Source organism: Heloderma suspectum, chromosome 15 (genome assembly GCF_057233095.1).
Source record: "Heloderma suspectum isolate Gila_16-S chromosome 15, 16-S_ref, whole genome shotgun sequence".
NCBI lineage: Eukaryota > Metazoa > Chordata > Lepidosauria > Squamata > Helodermatidae > Heloderma > Heloderma suspectum.
This window is the reverse complement of record NC_139472.1, coordinates 1,542,278-1,560,903: the sequence shown is the minus strand read 5'-3', so window position 1 is coordinate 1,560,903 and position 18,626 is coordinate 1,542,278. Positions and strand designations below refer to the sequence as shown.

General features: G+C 61.0%; 1 protein-coding gene across 1 annotated transcript in view; it reads left to right on the top strand.

Moving 5' to 3' along the window:
- Positions 1-18,626, top strand: part of HSPG2 (heparan sulfate proteoglycan 2) — a 127,535-nt gene that overhangs the window by 90,933 nt on the left and 17,976 nt on the right. The window contains exons 56-81 of the mRNA XM_084822320.1: positions 111-262; positions 979-1,117; positions 1,825-1,967; positions 2,103-2,238; positions 2,992-3,143; positions 3,700-3,829; positions 3,933-4,084; positions 5,307-5,448; positions 5,810-5,964; positions 6,946-7,084; positions 7,669-7,820; positions 8,102-8,240; positions 8,831-8,982; positions 9,421-9,559; positions 9,703-9,842; positions 10,087-10,237; positions 10,324-10,464; positions 11,992-12,126; positions 12,603-12,784; positions 13,457-13,649; positions 14,473-14,652; positions 15,153-15,413; positions 16,577-16,751; positions 17,099-17,196; positions 17,835-18,101; positions 18,399-18,511. Of these exons, the coding sequence (XP_084678446.1) occupies positions 111-262; positions 979-1,117; positions 1,825-1,967; positions 2,103-2,238; positions 2,992-3,143; positions 3,700-3,829; positions 3,933-4,084; positions 5,307-5,448; positions 5,810-5,964; positions 6,946-7,084; positions 7,669-7,820; positions 8,102-8,240; positions 8,831-8,982; positions 9,421-9,559; positions 9,703-9,842; positions 10,087-10,237; positions 10,324-10,464; positions 11,992-12,126; positions 12,603-12,784; positions 13,457-13,649; positions 14,473-14,652; positions 15,153-15,413; positions 16,577-16,751; positions 17,099-17,196; positions 17,835-18,101; positions 18,399-18,511 (4,058 nt within the window). The remainder of the gene's footprint in view (positions 1-110; positions 263-978; positions 1,118-1,824; positions 1,968-2,102; positions 2,239-2,991; positions 3,144-3,699; positions 3,830-3,932; positions 4,085-5,306; positions 5,449-5,809; positions 5,965-6,945; positions 7,085-7,668; positions 7,821-8,101; positions 8,241-8,830; positions 8,983-9,420; positions 9,560-9,702; positions 9,843-10,086; positions 10,238-10,323; positions 10,465-11,991; positions 12,127-12,602; positions 12,785-13,456; positions 13,650-14,472; positions 14,653-15,152; positions 15,414-16,576; positions 16,752-17,098; positions 17,197-17,834; positions 18,102-18,398; positions 18,512-18,626) is intronic.

Here is an 18,626-nt window from a genome sequence, read left to right as displayed (position 1 = left end):
GAGCCTTGCTGGCTGAAGGGTGGGATTCAAAAAAAGCTATGAATAAATAAATAAAGACACGGAATCCAAACCCTTGCATTCTTACCCGTTCCCTCCACTGATCCTTGCAGCTTCCGGTGTTTCGCCTACAGTCAAGATCGAAGCTTCATCCTCTTCGGTCGTAGTAGGACAGACCTTGGATCTGAACTGCATTGTGGCCGGCCAGTCAACTGCTTCCGTCACCTGGTACCGGCGAGGAGGCACCCTGCCGGCCAACCACCGGGTGAGCACCTGCCCAGATCCTGGGGGCTGAGCCCCGCTGCCTTCGTCTTCGTCCCTGGGTGCAGGAGGGGGTGGGCAGAGGTCGGCATGTGGGATCTGCTTTGTTTTTCACTAGTCCCCGAGACCCACCAAACAATCGACACTGAGAATTAAAGAATTCTGAGCTCGGGATCTGTCTCCATATATACATCTGTCCATCCGTCGATCTGCATCCGGCATTTGTCTGTCTGCCTCTCTGTCGTGGGGGTGGGCAGCTTATGGCCCACCGGATGTTTTGGCCTACAACTCCCATGCTCCCTCACGAACTGGCTATGCTGGCCGGGGGTGATGGGAGGTCTGTAGGGCTGCCATTTTCCTGCCCCATATCTCTTGTCTCTGTCTGTCAGCTGCATCCTGCCACTTTCTGTCTGCGATGGCTCTCTCCCACCTTTTCTCCAAGTTGCTCAGGGTGATGCCCTTGGCTGCTCTTTTCCCATTTAATCTTTACGACGCCCCTGTGAGGGAAGTTAAGCTGAGAGAGCGAGAGGCGGGTGAGCGTCTTGGCTGAGCTGGGGCCGGGAGCTGTGAATTGTGTGTGTATAAATATGGAAAGTAATAAACCAAGAAGGGGAAAGTGCAGGGGTTGAGCTGGTAAGAGGGCAGGCAGGAAGAAGCCCCTTCCCAGGGCTCGTCCCGACACTCCTGGACAGGCACAAGACCTCGCTGTCTCCTCCCCAGGTCTATGGCCCACTCCTGCGCATCATGGAAGTTTCTGCAGCGGACTCGGGGGAATATGTCTGCCGGGTCAGCAATGGAGCTGGCCCCAAGGAGGCCTCCATCACCGTGACCGTCCAGCGGGGCCACGGCCCCTCCCACGGTAAGGCTGGACTGGTCTCCCAGGCCCCCTTCCAGCAGGCAGACCTGGGAGATGTGGAGGTCATAGAATCACAGAATTGTAGGGTTGGAAGGGGCCTACAAGACCATCGAGTCCAACCCCCTGCTCAGTGCAGGAATCCAAGTCAGAGCCTCCTGGGATCGTGTCCCAGGAGCCTCCCTCTGGGCTCCAGGGACACGATCCCTCCCCTTGCTGCTGGGGGCCTCTTTGGCTGGGTCCCTGCGCCCTCCTCCAAAATGGAGGAGGCGAGGACTCAACGGCTGTGGCCACGCCCCTTCCTCCGGCTCCTCCCGCAACCACCGGTCGTTTGGCGGCTGTCCCGGCTTTTATGCAGCATTTTCCTCCAACAAAGCTTGAAACGCCTCTCCTGAGGCTCTGTTCCCAACAGTAAGAGCTTAGAGCTGAAGTATTTTGCTGGTGTTGTGGGTATTTCGCCCCGCCCCTTTTGCTTTGGGCCACGCCCACCAGCAGGACGCACCCCTGAGGGACGCTGCCCTCTCCTCCGTAGCTCAGAGCCACGTCTCCTGCTCCACCGGAGTACTAGATGCCGTGGGGCAAACAGCAGTTGCCTTCAGGCCCTGCTTGCACGTTTCCTGGAAGTACGTGGCTATCCCTGGTTGGAAACAGGATGCTGGGCTAGACGGATCTTCTGCAGTCTGATCCAGCACGGCTCTGCTTTACCTCCATAGAGACCCCTCCAGTCAGGATCGAGTCTCTGTCGTCTTCCATCACTGAGGGGCAGGCCTTGGACCTGATCTGCCGTGTTGCGGGCCAGTCGCGGCCCAGGGTCACGTGGTACAAGCGCGGGGGGGCGCTCCCCGCCAATCACAAGGTAGGGGCTGCTGGGGCCTTTGGCCAACTCGAGCCTCGCCTTCCGACGCCTGTGTGCATCTGGGCGAGGGCCTCCTCTCTCGGCACCATTTTGTCCATGTATAACTGTACGAGTCGCTTCTCGGTCCCCCCCCAGATTTCCGGCTTCCACCTGAGGATCCTTGAGGCCACGTCGGCAGACTCTGGCGAATACGTGTGCCGGGTGACCGACGGCGACAGCGGTGTGGTTCAAGAGGCCTCCGTCATGGTCACCGTTTACGGCACCTCCCAAAGTGAGCCAGGCATCTCCTCCTTCCCCCCCCTGCCCCTGGTCATGGGTCAGTGGCTGGACCCCGCCACGGCCAAAGCAGGGGAGACGCAGTGGAGACCTGCGGTCGGGTATCTGGACGTTTTCATTGTCACCTAAAAGTTGGCCCGGGGGCACCTGGCAGGACTCATGATTCACGTTACGAGCTGGACACATTTGTAGTCCAAACCAAGTAATCAGTTACTTGGGCGCCATCGTGGGTCTTGTCTGACATGGCCCAAAGTTGAGGCGTTGGTGAAGGAAGGATGGTGGCCTTGAAGGCAGGGGGGCGGAACCTGAAGTCCAGCAGCCAAACCCGGCTCACCTGGGGTCCCAGTCCGGCCTCTGTGTTTCCTCAGAAGGCCACGCCCCTTTCCTCCAACCACCAATCGTTTGGGGTCCCCCGGCTTTTGTACAGCTTTTCCCCTTGTTCTAAAAGGTCGAAAGGGCCCAAGGCTTCGTCACTGAAGAGCTTTACGCGGAAATAGGCTGGGATTTTGGCCCCGCCCCTTTTCATCTGGCCCCGCCCACCACCGGAGTGTGGCCCCCGAGACCTTCTCTGAAATGGAATGTGGTTCTGCATGCCTGCCTTAGAGCGCGGGCATCCTGCCCGGCTGTGTTGGATTGTGGCATCTCACCCAGTCAGGAAACACCACGTGGCAGGAGGAGGAGTGCACCCCGTTATCTGTTCTGAGCCCCCCCGCCCACTTTGTCACTGCCCCCCGCCTTGCCTTCCCAGCCTCGGGGATCACACCTCCGCTGCGAATCGAATCTTCCTCGCCCTACGTTGTCGAGGGACAGACCTTGGACATGAACTGTGTTGTGGTGGGCCAGACAAGCGCCACGGTCACGTGGCGCAAGCGAGGCAGCCCCCTGCCAGCCAGTCACCAGGTACGGAGGCACCCGGGTCTGGCAGGCAAAGGGGCCGGGCAGCTCAGCTCAGGGGCCTCTTCCCCCGCTGGCTCCCCTCGGGCTTTCTTAAATGTCTCCCTTGGGCGCACAAGGGAGGGATCGGCGACCGCGCTGCAAACCCGGCCCTTTCTTGCTGGATGGCCGCCGGCTGTTTTTGTAGTGGTGTTCCGGGGCCGGCCAGGATGCCGCTGCTTCCCTGGCTGCGAAGAGTGCCCTGGGGAAGTCGGAGGGGCGTGTGGCGAGCAGAGTGGGTGGCCCCCCCGCCTGGAAGGCAAGGGCCGCTTCAAGAGAGGGACCGTGGCTCCATGGCAGGGCAACTGCTTCGGATGGGGAAGGTTGCAGGCTCGATCCCTGGCATCTCCCGTTAAGCCACCTCAGCTTCCCGTAGCTGAGGATGACCCCTCTGTCTCTGCATGAGTGCCTGAAGAGCCGCTGCCAGGCAGAGGGGACCCTCTTGGGCCAGAAGGACAAATGGTCCACCCTGCTAGCAGGCGGTTTGACGTGCTCAGGGCGCCTGTCTGTGCCCCAACCACAGGTCTCTGGCTCCCGCCTGCGCATCCCACAGGCCTCCGCCGCGGACTCAGGCGAGTACATCTGCCAGGTCAGCCTGGGCTCCGTTGTCCGGGAAGCCTCCGTCATCATCTCCAGCACCGGCTCCTCTTCCAGTAAGCGCTGGCCCCGTGGGAGGGACCGGGATGGTGCCTGGGCGGACCTACTCGTGGGCTCTGCCTGGCGCGGCCTTCACCCTCCTCTCCCTGGCCCCTCCAGCCTTAGGCATCACGCCCTCCATGAGGATTGAGGCCTCGTCCCCTCACGTCGCCGACGGGCAAACTCTGGAGCTGGACTGCGTTGTTGCCCACCAGGATCAGGCCTCGGTCACGTGGCACAAGCGTGGGGGTGCCCTGCCAGCCAACCACCAGGTACAGCAGCCACATCCAGGGACCCCCTGAGGTTTTCCTGGCACACCCAAGTTTTGCAGCTGGCTGGCTGCTGGGCGGGCCTCGGGACCTTCCCTGAGCTCTGATGCTCATCCTTGGGGGGGTCGGCCCCTCAATTTGTCTGTCCTTAAGCGGCAGCACATCTGCTGCGCGTGCTCCGCCTCGGCATTCCCAGTTAAAAAAACGACTTGGGAAAGGAGCGTTTCGGCTGGAGGCAGTGGAGAGTCACGGCGGGATGATACTGAGCTTGACGGATCCAGGACTAGCGCCTGGGAAGGCCCCTTCCTACGTTTCTCTCATCTCGCATGGCAAGATTCTGGCCTCTGGATGGAGGCTTGTTTCTTGCAGAAACGGGATAGAGGAGAGGGAGGCAAGTCTGAGGGGTTTCGGCTGAGGATCATAATAACTGATTGTGCAACGGCTAGATGGATTCGTTTAAAATAAGATGGGCAATTATGGCTCGTCTCACCTGCCCCCAAAAGCAGCCAGGTTGGTGGGTTGGAGGGAGAGGGCCTTTTCTGCAGTGGCCCCAGGTCTCTGGACTGCACCACCAATTGAAACCTGTCAAGACCCATCACTACAGGAACACTTTCAAAATTCATTTGTTTTCCTTTGGCCTTCTCCTGAGTTGTCTTTCTTTTTTTTATGGGACTGCTGATGGTTTTGACTGCCATTTGTTTTGTTTTAGCACCTTTTGGGTGGGATGTCTGTTTTTATTATGGTCACTGGCTTTTATGAATCCTGATGCCTTATTGTGTTGTTTTTATTTCGTGAGTTGGCTTGAGAGGGTTTTGTACCCTAAAAGCCGGGCTAGAAATATCTTTAAATCAATAAATGACACCTTGATCGGTTCAGAAGGTGTGCCCTGAGTAAAGAGATGACAAATGTGTGTGTGTGTATTTAATAACAAGTACATATAAAATCCGCAGGTGGCAAGTGCTGACTTAGACGAGGTGTTCCTCTCCTCTCGAGTAAGAGAAGGGGAGGGAAACCTTTTCTGAATGATGGTGTTTGCTGTGGTGTGTCCATGCACCATAAAAAGAATGTGTCTTTCCTCCTTTAGAACCATTTTTCCTCCTCTCATGCCACATCTGTGCAACATTATATGTTAGCAAACCGGCCCAACCTCGTCCAAGAAGCAACTAAGGCTTCTTCACTGTGGCGCCAGGCAGCCCTGTGAATGCAAGCCCCATTTTCTTTTTAGGCCTTCGGATCCCGCTTGCGGCTGGTCAGAGTCTCTCCAGCAGACTCCGGCGAGTACATCTGCCGCGTCAGCTACGGTGCCAGCGCCACGCAGGAGGCTTCTGTCTTCGTCAGCATCCGGCCAGGCAGCACCGACTCCTTCCGTAAGGCTGGGCTGCCCGCGGCAGGTCTGCCTTCAGCCCCCGCGGTGGGGACAGGCTGCCTGAATGGGCTTGCGTGGGGAAGGTGGGTGGGGCGGGTTAGGGCCTGGTGCTCCCGAGAGCAGCCGGAGATCGAGGCCTCGTGGAATGTGTTGTCCAGCAGGAGTGCAGGACTTCAGGGCTGGGCTGAAGTCCTGCACTTCAGCCCAGTTGCTGGAGCCTTGGCTGCCTCCAGCGTGAGCTGGATGGGGCAGGAGGGAGGCAGGAGGGGTTGTGCCCACACAAGCCCTCCGGCTCCCCACGGCCTGCACCACAGCAGAGACTCAGCTGCCGTCGCTAGCCTTCCCTCCTCTGTGGCTCACAGCCGCTGGCGTGACTCCCCCGGTGCGCATCGAGTCTTCGTCGGCCTCCCCCGCCGAGGGTCACACGCTGGATCTGAAGTGCATCGTGGCGGGTCCCGCTTCGCAGGCCAGAGTGGCGTGGTACAAGCGAGGAGGCGCCCTCCCCACCCGCCACCAGGTATGGATCACGCAGGCGCCAGGCCTGGGCTGCCCCCTCCCGCTCCCTCCCGCCTAGGCGGCAAAGCACCGGGGCACTCTCGGCACAGACGTCCGCGCTGGCATCTGCTGCCGGCGAGCAAGAGAGTTGAGAGACCGACAGGCAGCCCCGGAGGGATGCTTCTTCGGCACAGCAGCTGCACGGAACCGTGGGCAGAAGCCGCCTCCCTCTCACTGGATGCCTCCAGTTGCTCTGGGCACAAAGCATCGTCATTATTTTATTTTGTACTTCATTTATAACACATTGAAGGCGTACAAGCTGCACCGCAAAAACGCTAAAAGTGGCTAATCCGAGATAAGGGAAACAAATGTGATCTTCCTCGGGGGCGGGGAGAACCAGGAGCAGGAGTGTTGCCGGCGGGCCGGGATTGCGCGTGCCCCGGAACGGGGTGCTGCTCAGGGCCCTGCGAGGCCTGGGCGCGGGGCCAGAGTGCCCTGGGCGGCAGAGGCAAACCTCATGTCATGGCTGCGACCAGGTGGGGCTGCGATTCGAGTGAGCTTGAAATGCAGCATTGCACATTGTGCGTTTTGCTTTTTCAGCCAGGGCTACCAAACAGTGTTGTTGTTCGAATGTATGGGGAGTCTTGGTTGCAAAGCGTGGAATGGCAGTTGTGGGGGAGAGGAGAAATACTCCTTGTGCGTTTCACCGCTGAAGTAGTACACATCTACCCCCCCCCCCCCGATCACTGAATGCTGGGTCTGAAATTATTTGGCTGCGCCTGTCGTGGATCTGCTAGCTTTAAACGCAGGCAGGTTGCTCAGCATTTTCCCCAGATGTGCGAAAACAACTACACCGCATTAGCAGATCCCTGTATTCATTCACACAGTGAGGCTTGAGAGCATAATACCCCCCTCTCACATCAGAGACTTCCTTGCCTCGCCGCCATGCGCGAGCGAGTGTGCCCTGGTGCCGCCCTCACCGCCGGCTCGCCTCCCTCCCCAGGTCTCCGGCTTCCTCCTGCGCATCCCGCAGGCCTCGGCGGCAGATTCCGGGGAGTACGTCTGCCGCGTCAGCAACGGCACGGCCGTTCACGAGGCCTCCCTCGTCGTCACCATTCAGGGCGGCACAGGCACATCCTTTGGTAAGTCTCAGTGCTCGTCTTGGAAATTCCACCCTCTAGAGAGGGATGGGGTGGAGACGATCTTTTTTTATCGGGAGCACGACAGGCGGCTTGGCAGGCGCCATCGGCCAGCAGTGGCGTAGTGGAAAAAAATTGAAGTGCAGAAGGTCATCATGACGGTCCTTGTAGCCACACCCCTCAGGAGAGTCCGGAAATGCAGACAGCAGTGTGGTCGCATATCAACAAGCCAGTTCTAGCAGTTTCCATTTCCACCAGGAGCGGGTCTTTAGTCAAACTGGTGGGTCTCGATTCTCCATTCAAGAGCAGGCCGCCCCCCAATACTTTGCATCGCAACAGGGGACAATATCTTGTTGCTGGGAAAATTCATCCCCCCGCCCAAGCTAATGTGAGGACTGCAGCTCAGCTTAGAGGGAACAGGGAAGTTTGAGGAAGGGGGGTGGCAGATGACGTCGGCAGCACCCCAGTAATAAAAAAGTCCCTGAACCCTGGTTCCACTACACCATCGTCTGCCATTGAAGAAATGCCAATACCCCTCTCTCTCCTCTCGGCGCCCGTTACACTCTGCTTGCTTCTGGGTTTCCCAGCTGTGGGGGTCACCCCCCCAATACGGATCGAGACCTCATCCGCATCCATCGTCGAGGGACAGACCGTGGACCTGAACTGCCTGGTGGCGGGCCAGTCCCAGCCCAGGGTCATGTGGTACAAGCGTGGGGGCGCCCTGCCTGTCAACGCCCAGGTGAGGGGAGCTGGCTGGAGAACCAAAGGCTTCTGCCGCAGGGCGCCAGGAGGCGGAGCGGTGGAGTCCTTTTCGGCTCGGAAAACGGGCCGCAAATCGGATAGGGCCGGAGGGCTCCTCCTGCACTCCGCCAATGAGCCAGGAGGGCAGTCAGCTGCAGCCAAAGGCTCTGGAGTACGGGGCAGCCGTCAAAGGAACGCCCTGGCCAGAAGAGTCTGTGAGGGGCCTCTCTCCGGAGGGAATGAACCTTCCCTCTCCTGCTTTTCCCTTTCTGCGAGTAGATCCTCGGATCCCACCTCAGGATCCTGCAGGCCTCCATGGCCGACTCCGGGGAGTACGTCTGCTATGTGAACGATGGCGCCAGCCCCCTGGAGGCCTCCGTGATTGTCTCCGTCGCCAGCGGCTCAGCTTCCACCCACTGTATGTGCTTCCCGGGGATACCCGCAGGGCTCACTGACGTGGGTCAGCAGGAAACCTGGGAGACTTCCCCCAGGGCTGGGAGAAGAATGGGAATTCTGCTCTTGCTCGGGGGATCCATTTATGCAGGGCGGGGGGTTATCAGATGCTCCAGGCAGGAAGTCCCCCCAAGTAAAGGAAAGGGGGGTGTATCCATCCCAGGAGCTGAAATGGAGCCCTTTCAACAGGGCTTGATCCCTTCTGTCAGAGGCACTGGGCTCAAAGGGACAAAACTCACCTTCCATCTTAGAAACCTTCCTGCCCCCGAACCCACCCTCTGCACTTTTTGTTCTTGCTTCACACAGTCTTGGCTTGAGCACCGATGGTGGAAACAGGTGCGGAGCTTAGCCCGGCATAGTGAGAAAGCAAAAGGTTCCCGCTGCAGCTTGGAGAGAGCAGGGAGACATTGTGGAGGCGGGGAGAGGGTGGCAGAGAGGGAAGCTCTTGGGGGTTGGGCTCGATGGCCTTGTAGGCCCCTTCCAGTCCTACTGTTCTACGATTCTGTGGCTGTTCAGTGAAGCCTGCTGACAGAGACCCGTCTGTTCCTCCAGCAGCCTCCAGCATGGTCCCCCCGGTGAGGATCGAGTCTTCGTCGACTTCCCTCGCAGAGGGACAGACCTTGGAACTGAACTGCCTGGTTGCCGGCCAGCTGCAGCCCAAAGTCACGTGGTCCAAGAGGGGGGGACCCCTCCCCGCCAACCACCAGGTACCGGGGGGAGGCTGGGCCCCCGGGGTGGATTGTTCCCCCTGCGCCTATGACGGTTCGGGAGCCAGGGGCACTTAGGGCTTTTCGGGAAGGTGCTCCTTTGCTCCAGGGGAGCCCAGGAGTGCATGTGCCTGCCGTTGGCTTGTGGCTCGGGGCCTCTGGCTGCAAAGTCCTCCTTGCCCCATCAGCTCCTGTCCTCCCATCCAGGACAGAGGGTCTGCAAGGGCTGGTGTGAAGGAGCAGGCTCCGAGGTCTGGCTGGCGGGGGGCAGGGACAGAGACACACGTGCAACACGCAGAGGCACAAACAGGCAGGCAAAGCAAAACACGCAGAGGCAGAAACACACAGACCCAGGCTTGCAGTGCACGGACACAGCGGAGAGGCCGGACGCGCACACGAGCCCCGGGCAGGCACGTGGCTAACGCTTCCCCCGAACAGGTCTCCGGCACTCGGCTGCGCATCCCACGGGTCTCCTCGGCCAATTCCGGAGAGTACGTCTGCCGCGTCACTGGCACGGCTGCCACCCAGGAGGCTGCGCTGGTGGTCACCATCCAGGACGGCGGGAGCGCCTCCCTGCGTGAGTCCCAGGGGCAGGCCGAGGCCTCACTTGCCTGCCCCTCCCAAACGGGTGTTGCTGCCACACTGATTTCTCTGCCGCTCGCTCGGCTGAGGGCCTTGGAGAAGCTTGCCCTGAGGCTCCTGCTTCCTCCCCTCTTGCAGCTCCCCCCCTGAGGATCGAGTCTTCCTCCTCCGTCGTTGCCGAAGGGCACACCCTAGATCTAACCTGCATTGCCCCGGGACAGCCCCGTGCCACGTTCACGTGGTATCGCCGAGAGGGCTCCCTGCCTGCCGGCCACCAGGTGAGGCAATGGCCCAGCCCAGGAGCGCCTCTGGGGGGCGGGTGGGTGAGGAGGCGGGACTCCCCTGCGTGCCAGCAGGCCGGGGCACTGTGGAAGCAGGGGAGTGCTGCTCCTTCCGGGGCCGGAGGAGGCAGCTGAGGAGGGCCCCAGGGGGAGGTGCCGAGGGGGCTCAGGCAGCAGCAGGAGGCGACGGGGAGCCGCCCGCAGGGAGAAGGCCTGCCCAGCCTCCCTTCTGTGCACGCAGGTCTCCAACGCCCACCTGCGGCTGGTGCAGCTTGCCCCAGCCGACTCTGGCGAGTACGTGTGCCGCACAAGCGGCGGGGCCGCCCCGCAGGAAGCGTCCTTCGCCGTCTCGGTCCTCGCCAGCGCCAGCGCCAACACCAGCACTGCCTCCCGTACGTCCGAGGCTCCTGAGGGGTGGGACGGGGGGGCAGGTGTGGCTGCCCTGGGCTGCAGCCTCACGTTGCTGCTCTGTGCCCAGGCCGCCAGAGCCCCGTCATCTCCATTGACCCGCACAGCACCGCTGTCCGCAGGGGAGCAGACGTCGCCTTCAGGTGCCGGGTCCATGACGGCGCTCAGCCCGTCGAGGTCTCCTGGAAGCTGCCCAACAACCAGCTGCAAGGTAGGCAGTCGCTCCAGACCGTCCCGTCCCATCCGGAGGCTGGGCAGCAAAACCAGCCCCCAGATGCATCGAAGAGGCGGGGCTCCCGCCTGCCCACGGGACCTCTGCGCCTCCCAGGAGACCCTTCCCGTAATCCCAGCAGCGGGGGGGATTGCGGTCCCCTGAGGGGGAGGAGGACCTGCCCAGAGCTTCAGCTTCAGCTATATTCCCAGGCTGAACCAGCTCCAGGGGAAGCAGTGGCTGGACTCAAGAGAGGCCCACACTTGTCTTGGCTGGGACCCACCCGTGGGATTCTGTGTCCAGTTCTGGTCCCCACACCGAAAAAGGGATATTGTAGTGCTGGAAAAAGTGCAGGGAAGGGCAACTCAAGGGATGAGGGGGCTGGAGCAGCTCCCCTGTGAGAGAAGGGTGCAACAGCTGGGACTGTTTAGCTGAGAAAAGAGGTAAGCGGAGACATGCGAGAGGGGCACCAGGTTAGGTGTGGTGTGGTGGGGTGGAGAAGGGGACTTCTCCTCCTCTCATCATACCAGGACCCCGTGGGGTCCTCCGATGAAGCTGGTTGGTGGGAGATTCAGGACAGAGCAAAGGAAGGGGGCTTCTTCACACAGCGCAGAGTCAAACTGTGGAGTTTGCTGCCACAGGGTGCAGTGATGGCCGCCAACTTGGACAGGGGGCTAGACCGCTTCCTGGAGGGGGAGGCTATCCATGGCGACTAGTCCCGATGGCTCTGGGCTACCTCCAGGAGCAGAGGCAGTGAGCCTGCGTGCACCAGTTGCTGGGGAACACGGGCGGGAGGGAGCTCTCGCACTCCTGTCCTGCTTGTGGGTTCCCGCGGGCAGCTGGTTGGCCACCGTGGGAGCAGGGCGCTGGACTTGGTGGACCTGAAGTTCTTTTTATATTCTTATGTTGTGAGCATGGGGAGAAGGAGAAAAGCATCATTCTGTGCACCGCTTGGGCGGCCAGGCGCAATCCTGACGGGTGGTTGCAACAGACAGGCCCCACGGCGCCGCGGTCCCAGGCAGGGGCTGGCTGTCAGTCCACAGGGGACAGAGGGCTCCGCGGTCCAGAACAGAGACGGGCCGTGCTCCAGAGCAGCAGGCAAGGGCCAGAGCGGCGGGAGGCTTCGCCCAAGCCGGGCCCACCCCACGACCCAGGCACAGAGGGGGAGGCAAAGCGTGACGCGCATGCCTTGTGAGCTGTTTGCTACAGGGGTGGATGACATGAGGCCCTCCAGCTGTTTTGGCTTACAGCTCCCATCATCCCTCACTATTGGCTATGCTAGCTGGGGACGATGGGAGTTGCAGGCCAAAACCTCTAGAGGGCCACAAGTTTCCCAGCCCTGATTCACGACATTTATGTCGTGCCCTTCCCCCTGTTAAAATTAACTTGCAGTAGAACAATAATAAAACAGCAGCGAAACATCATAACCCTTCCCGTGTAGGAGATCCAAGGTGCAGTCCCCCGGTGTGCATTTCTGGGCCTCGGGGGTGTGAGGGCCCACGAAACCTCTCCCGCCCCTCCCTACAGATAACGTGAAGATCAGCCCCAACGGGTCGGTGGTCGCCATCTCCAATGCGCGTCCCCAGAACCAGGGGGCCTACCGCTGTGTGGCCGCCAACCGCTTTGGGATCGCCAACAGTGTGGTCAACCTCATGGTGCAAGGTAGGCGAGGGGCACTGCTGCCGGGGCACCCGTCCCTCTCGAGAACTCCAGGGGCAGGATAGGAGCGCGGAACCAGTTTCAGCCTGAGGGCCACGTTCCGTTTCCGAGGAGCTCTCAGGGGCCGCATCCCGGGGTGGGGGGGCAAAGGCAAAAGGGGCGAGGCCCAAAATACCTGCCCATTTGAGTTGAAAGCTCTCCTTGCCAGTCGTGAAGCCGTCGGAGAGGCATTTCAGCCGTTCAGGATGGGGGGAAACACCGCACAACATCTGGGAAACCACCAAGTGACCAGTGGGCGGGGAAGGGGCGTGGCCATCTGAGTTAAAAGGATCGCGTAGCCGGCACGCTGCAGGATCAGGCACAGGAGAATTGCTACGGGCTGCTCCACTCTTGCTGGGCCAGGTGCTCAAGCCCATAGCGTGCTCCATGGCGTGCTCCATGGCTGCCACAGCCTGATCCCGCCTCCCTCCCCCCCGCAGGGCCTCCAACGGTCTCGGTGGTGCCCAAGGGCCCTGTGCAGGTGAAGGTGGGCAAATCCATCAGCCTGGACTGCTTGGGGGCAGGCGAGCCCCGGGCCCTGGTGCGCTGGAGCAAGCTGGGTGTCCGCCAGAAGGTGGAGCACCAGACCCTGATGCCGCTGGATAGCCGCGCGGTGCTGCAGGTGGGTCGGAGGCTCACCCCCTGTGGGATGGGGCAAGGGGAGCGGTGCCCAAAAGGTCACGGCACCAGCGATTCAGGGCCAGGCCACCCATACAGAGCCTCCAGGGTTCAGAAGCAGGGTGCAGAGGATGCCATTTGCCCAGCAGGGAGCGACCTTGGCCTCCTGTCCTGCCTGCGGGTCTCTGGAAACACACCAGGGCCTTCTCGGTGGCCCCTCCCAGGCTCTGGAACTCCGTGCCAAGGGAGGCTAGGCCAGCTTGTCCTCTGCTGTCCTTCTGCAGGCAGGCCAAGGTGCTTTGATCCAGGCAGGCCTTTGGCCCAGCAGCTGGTCTGTTGCTGAAGGGTTTTTTAACGGGTCGGGTGCTGTTTTGATTTCTTTTATAATTGTGTTTTCCTGTGTTTTTAATTTATTTGTTTTTGATGATTTGAACTAAGTTTCATTTAAACTTGGATTTTTTGATGATGGCGCCTTGAGCACCACTTTTTGGGTGGAAGGGCAAGGCACGAATCAAATCAGTTGATCAGTCAGTCAAATAAGCACCTTGCTGGCCCCTGTGGGAAGACGGGTGCTGGGCTAGTTGGGCCCTGGGCCCCTCTCACATTCTTGTTACAGCCCTGTCCGGGTCATCCCATCCCCCCACCCCCCCGCCCCCTGCTCTCTCTGCCCTCCCAGATCACATCCGCAAAGCTCGAAGACGCCGGCACCTACGTGTGCATGGCCCAGAACACCCTTGGCACAGCGGAGGCGCAGGTGGGAGTGAGTGTGGAGGCTGTGCACGGGGACCCCGGGGCGCCTGAAATCCGCGTGAATCCGACGCAGACGGTGGTGGCGGGAGAGACCGCGCAGCTCCGCTGCTCTGCCACAGGTGTGCGTCTGTGTGGGTCTGTGGGGAAGCCTTCCCCAGCCCGATGCTCTCCAGATGTGCTGGAGTGCAATTCCCATCCCTCGCAAGCATGCCCAATGGGCAAGGTGGCTGGGAATGCTGGGAGTTGCAGTCCAAGACATGCAGAGGGCACCAGGTTGGGGAAGGTTGGTGGAGGCCAGTGGTCCTGAACTGCTTTCCACCCGAGGGCTGAATTCCATGTTGGAGAAGCTCCTGGGGGCCACATTCCGGGGGGGGGGGGAGACGAAATTGGGCAGGGCCCAGACACCCCAAATGTCATTGTGTTACAGTTTAAAGCTGTTGTTGCCAGCAACTGAGCCTTGGGAGAGGGAGGCCTTTCAGCTTTGTAGGATGGGAGAAAGCGGCACAAAAGCCAGGAAAGCACCAGACCATCAGGGGGAAGGGGTGGGACCATCTGGGGAACCCCGGTGAGCTGGATTTGGCCCCCAGGTGGGCTGGATTTGGGCTCTGGGCCTGAGGTTCTGCACTCCAGGTCTAGGGATGGGGAAGTTTTGGACAAGAAGTGGGCCTTTTGCCCTGCCAGAACCACCAGCGATCCTGGGATTCGGAGGAGATGCAGCGCGTGATCAAGAAGGGGCCAGTCCCAGGACTCCGGAACATCTCCCTGGATCGCAGGGCCCCTCCCTGACAGAGGGCCACCCCAGGCGCTCCCTCGCAGAGCAGCGCCTGGCTGCGAGCCGCACCCCTACGCAGACACCGCTGCTCAGGGGGAAGAGTGCTCGAAGCAGCTGTTCTCACCTGGTGCATGGCCACCTGCGTCTCACGGCTCTGCCTTTCCCCGCAGGCGACCCCCCTCCAGCCATCCATTGGTCCAAGCTGAGGGCCCCCCTGCCCTGGCAGCATCGCCTCGAGAACGACACCCTTGTCATCCCCCGGGCAGCCCAGCAGGATTCGGGCCAGTACATCTGCAACGCCACCAACACGGCCGGCTTCACAGAGGCCTTCATCATGCTGGACGTGGAGAGTGAGCGGGGACGGGACGGGGCGCGGTGCGGATGCGGCGTTCCCGGGGTTGCCGGCCGGCCACTGGGAGAGGGAGGTGGAGGACGGGAATTATGTCAGAGTATGCCAGGCATCCCCAATCTGGGGCTGGGCGATCCTGGGAGTCACAGCCCAACGCATCTGGAGGACATGTTGAGCGGTGGTGGCTTGGGCGGACCCAGGCCCAAGGCTGCTTCTCTTGCACCCTTGCGGGGCAGGAACTGACCTCCCAGAGGGAGGGGAGAGAAGGAGGTAGGAATGGTCCATTTCCCAGCATGGGTCAGGGGTGCGTGTGTGGGGGGTTATGTGTGGGCGGACAGTTGCTGCTGCATTGGCCTTGGGGATGCTCTGTGCGCTTGGGGCTACAAAAGGCCGTGCGGGGCCTGCCCCCATAGTAGGGGCACAGCACCGCTTGCCCACGTCTTCCGGAGGGCCTTCCGGATGTCTGGGTGAGCCCTGACCTCCCCTCTCCCCACCGCCCAGCGCCTCCATACGCCACCAGCCTCCCGGACGCAGCCTCGGTACGGGCCGGTGAGGTGGTGCAGCTGCAGTGCTTGGCCCATGGCACGCCGCCCCTGCGCTACGAGTGGACCAAGGTCAACGGCAGCCTCCCCGGGCGTGCCACGGTGCGCGAGGGTGTCCTCCACATCAGCCCTGCCATGGCCCACGACTCCGGGACATACCGCTGCCACGTCAGGAACAGGGTGGGCTCTGCCGAGGCCCTGGCCCGCGTCCAGGTGCAAGGTGAGCGGAGGGCCCCGGCCGCAGCAGAGGCAGTGCTGATGGCTGCAAGGCGGGGACAGAGGCCCCCGGGGGGGGGGATATTTTCGGGGCTCTGAACAAGGCCATGAGGAGACTGCACAACAGCTGGGGTTGCAAATGTTATTTATGTATTTAGTTGTTACATTTGTGTCCCCCCCTTGCCTCCAAGGAGCCCAAGGCAGCATACATGATCCTCTGCTCTTGTCCTCACCACGACCCGGTGAGGCCGAGAGTCGGTGTCCCCGAAAGTCCCCCAAAGAGCTTCATGGCTGAGTGGGGACCAGAACCTGGGCCTCCCCAGTCCCAGCCTAACACTCCTGACTGCTGTGCCATACTGGCTCCCTGCAAGAGAGGTCAGGTTGCACCCGCCCCTCTGGGGTCTCAGGCAGGCAGCGGAAGCTGCACTCTTTCGCCAGGCCTTTGACGTTTCAGATTCTTTTGGCCTGCTTCAAGACGTGTGGGGGGTTATGTCCTTATTGGATTTTATGCAGCTGTACATTGCTTTGAGAGCCCAGGTGGGCAGGAACACTATGGATAAATACTGTGAATAAATAATAAATAAAGTATTAAAAATAGCGGGTGGCAAGCACCGTCTTAAACTCATTTTCAGCGGGAAGCTGCGCCTGTGGAAGCCAGAATACATTCATTAGTCTTTGAGGTGCCACAAGACTCTTTGTTGTCTTGAAAACAAGTTTTCCTCCATTATGTCTCTTCTGAGATAAAGGCTGCTAAAATCTGTGCATCATCTCAAAAGATGTTTGCTTCTGGGCTCGGAAGAAGCGTTTTCCCCCATGTGCAAATGTAAGATGGAAGCTCCTGAAATCAATGGACTGAAGTGGTTTCCACTGGGTTTCAGTTAAACTTCGCTAATTGCCTGTGATTTGCGATCAAACGCAATAGAGCCACATCCCCAAGACAGGCGGCGGCACCACCCACGAGGGCCTGAGGAAGAACCAGTTCTTAGATTTGTACTCTTTGCCCAGAGGAGCCTGGAGCCACCATGGAAAAGGCCCTGCTCCAGACCCCACTAGATTTCTCTTTGCCTGGAGAAGAAGTCCAGAGCAAGGCCTTTCCAGCAGGCTGTAAAGAGCATTGGCATAAACAGCACCTTTCTTCCCGCCCTCCCTCCGTCCCCACAACTGCAGGCCCAGTTGGAGGACCTCCATCTGTCCAGGTCACCCCACGGAGTGACACGAAAGCTGTGGGCGGCACAGCGGAGTTCGTGTGCTCCGTTGCTGGAGACCCCTGGGCACGGATTGAGTGGTTCAAAGAGGAGGGGGAGCTGCCCCCCAGCCATACCATCAACAACGGAGTGCTTCGGTAAGGGGGGGGGCGCCATGGGGAGCCCTGGTCCCTCATCTGAGAGTGTGATGGAGTGGGAATTTGGTGGTGGGAGCTACATAAGAACAGTGGATTTAAACAGAATGGAGGCGTCTGTGATGGGGAGCGAGTGGAAGAAGATGGGGGGTGGCCAGGGAGGGGGCACCGTGCAGAATTGGGACCCCATGGCACCATGCAGAATTGGGACAGGCAGTCTCCCCTTGTCCCCCACCCAGGGCAGGTGGGAGCGGGCCAGAGGGGGGCGCCGTGCCTGCACACTCCTTACGAGGAGGCAGAGACAGACCCGCTCCGCCCGGCTCACAGAGCCTTCCTCTGCTTCCCTGCAGGATCGAGAGGCTGGACCGAGGGTGCCAGGGGGTGTACGTCTGCCGCGCCAGCAGCCCCTCTGGCCAGGCTCAGGAGAAAGTCAGGCTGACCATCCAGGGTGAGCGGGCGCGGGCAGCTGGAGGGAGGCGGTGGCACAACAAGCCCTTGAGGCCTCCCGGCTGGAGGCTGCGCTGCCCCGTGGGACAAGTCCACCCCCAGGCCCCCTGACGTCCCACTCCTCTCCTCCGCCCACCTGTCGCTTTCGTTGCCCCGGCGTTTCTGTTGCTCCGCCCCCACCGCCGTTCTGGGAAGGGCACAGGCCTCTCCTGAGGCCTCGCTGCGGGCAGGAAGGGCTGTCTGCTAAACTAGGCTGGCACGTTTTTGTATTTGGGGCTCCTCTCCCTTTGCCTTTGGCCCCGCCCACCAGTGAAATGCGGCCCCCGAGAGCTTCCCTAAGATGGAACCTGGCCTTCAGGCTGAAAGGGTTCTGCACCCCTGTTCGGCTCCTTCGCTGCACCGAACCCAGGTCACGAGAGCATCAAGAAGCAGCATTGCCACCGGCTGCCTAGAGCGGCTGAGAGCTGGCTGCACCCACTGCCTCCCTCCACAGCCTGCGGAAGGCTGGGCCCAGCCTTTGGGGTGCCTCCGGGCTCCTCCCCCTTGCGGCCAAGGGTCTCCTGCCTGTGGGGGTGGGCGGGGGGAGGCCGGTGTCTCCCCACCCCAAGGCCCCGTCGCTTCTCCCCTCCGTCTCCTCAGCGCTGCCCAAAGTGATGATCAACATCCGGACGTCGGTGCAGACGGTGCTGGTGGGCAATGCCGTGGAGTTCGAGTGCCTGGCCTTCGGGGACCCCAAGCCGCGGGTCACCTGGAGCAAAGTGGGTGGGCGGCTGCGCCCAGGGGTGCTGGCCAGCGGCGCCATGGTGAAGATCGAGCGGGTGGAGCAGGCGGACGCCGGGCAGTACCGCTGCACCGCCACCAACGACGTCGGCACAGTGCAGTCCCACGTCATCCTGCACGTCCAGTGTGAGTGCCCCCAGCTGTGCTGCGCAGTCCCCGCCAGGGACATTCACTGACCGGCGTATATGAAGCATTTTTAGGTCACTCGTCAGCCAGAAAGGCCCCCAGAGCGGCTGTCAAACAAGGCAGTCCCTGGCTTACGATCTGAAAAGACATGACACGCAAGGAGAAGGGAAGGGGAGGGAAGGGAAGGGAAGGGGAGGGAAGAGGGAGAAAATCAAGCCTTTGAGTGGGGCAGGGGGCATGGCCCCACTCCCCCGCCCCTCCCGCAACTCACAAGCCTGCGTTTCTTTTCTCCCGCAGCTGTCCCCCAAATAGCAGCCCAGCCGGAAGTGAAAGAGGTCTCCGCGGGGTCCGCGGTGCTGTTCCCGTGCTTGGCTTCCGGGTTTCCTGTGCCAGACGTCACGTGGACCAAGGTAGCCCTCGCAAGGGGTGCCCCTCCAGAAAGGCAGGCGGGTGAGGCGGAGGCCCCCGGGCTTGAGGTGGGACGGGGGCATGGGGAGGAGCAGCCCAGGCCTCCTGGGGGCGGAA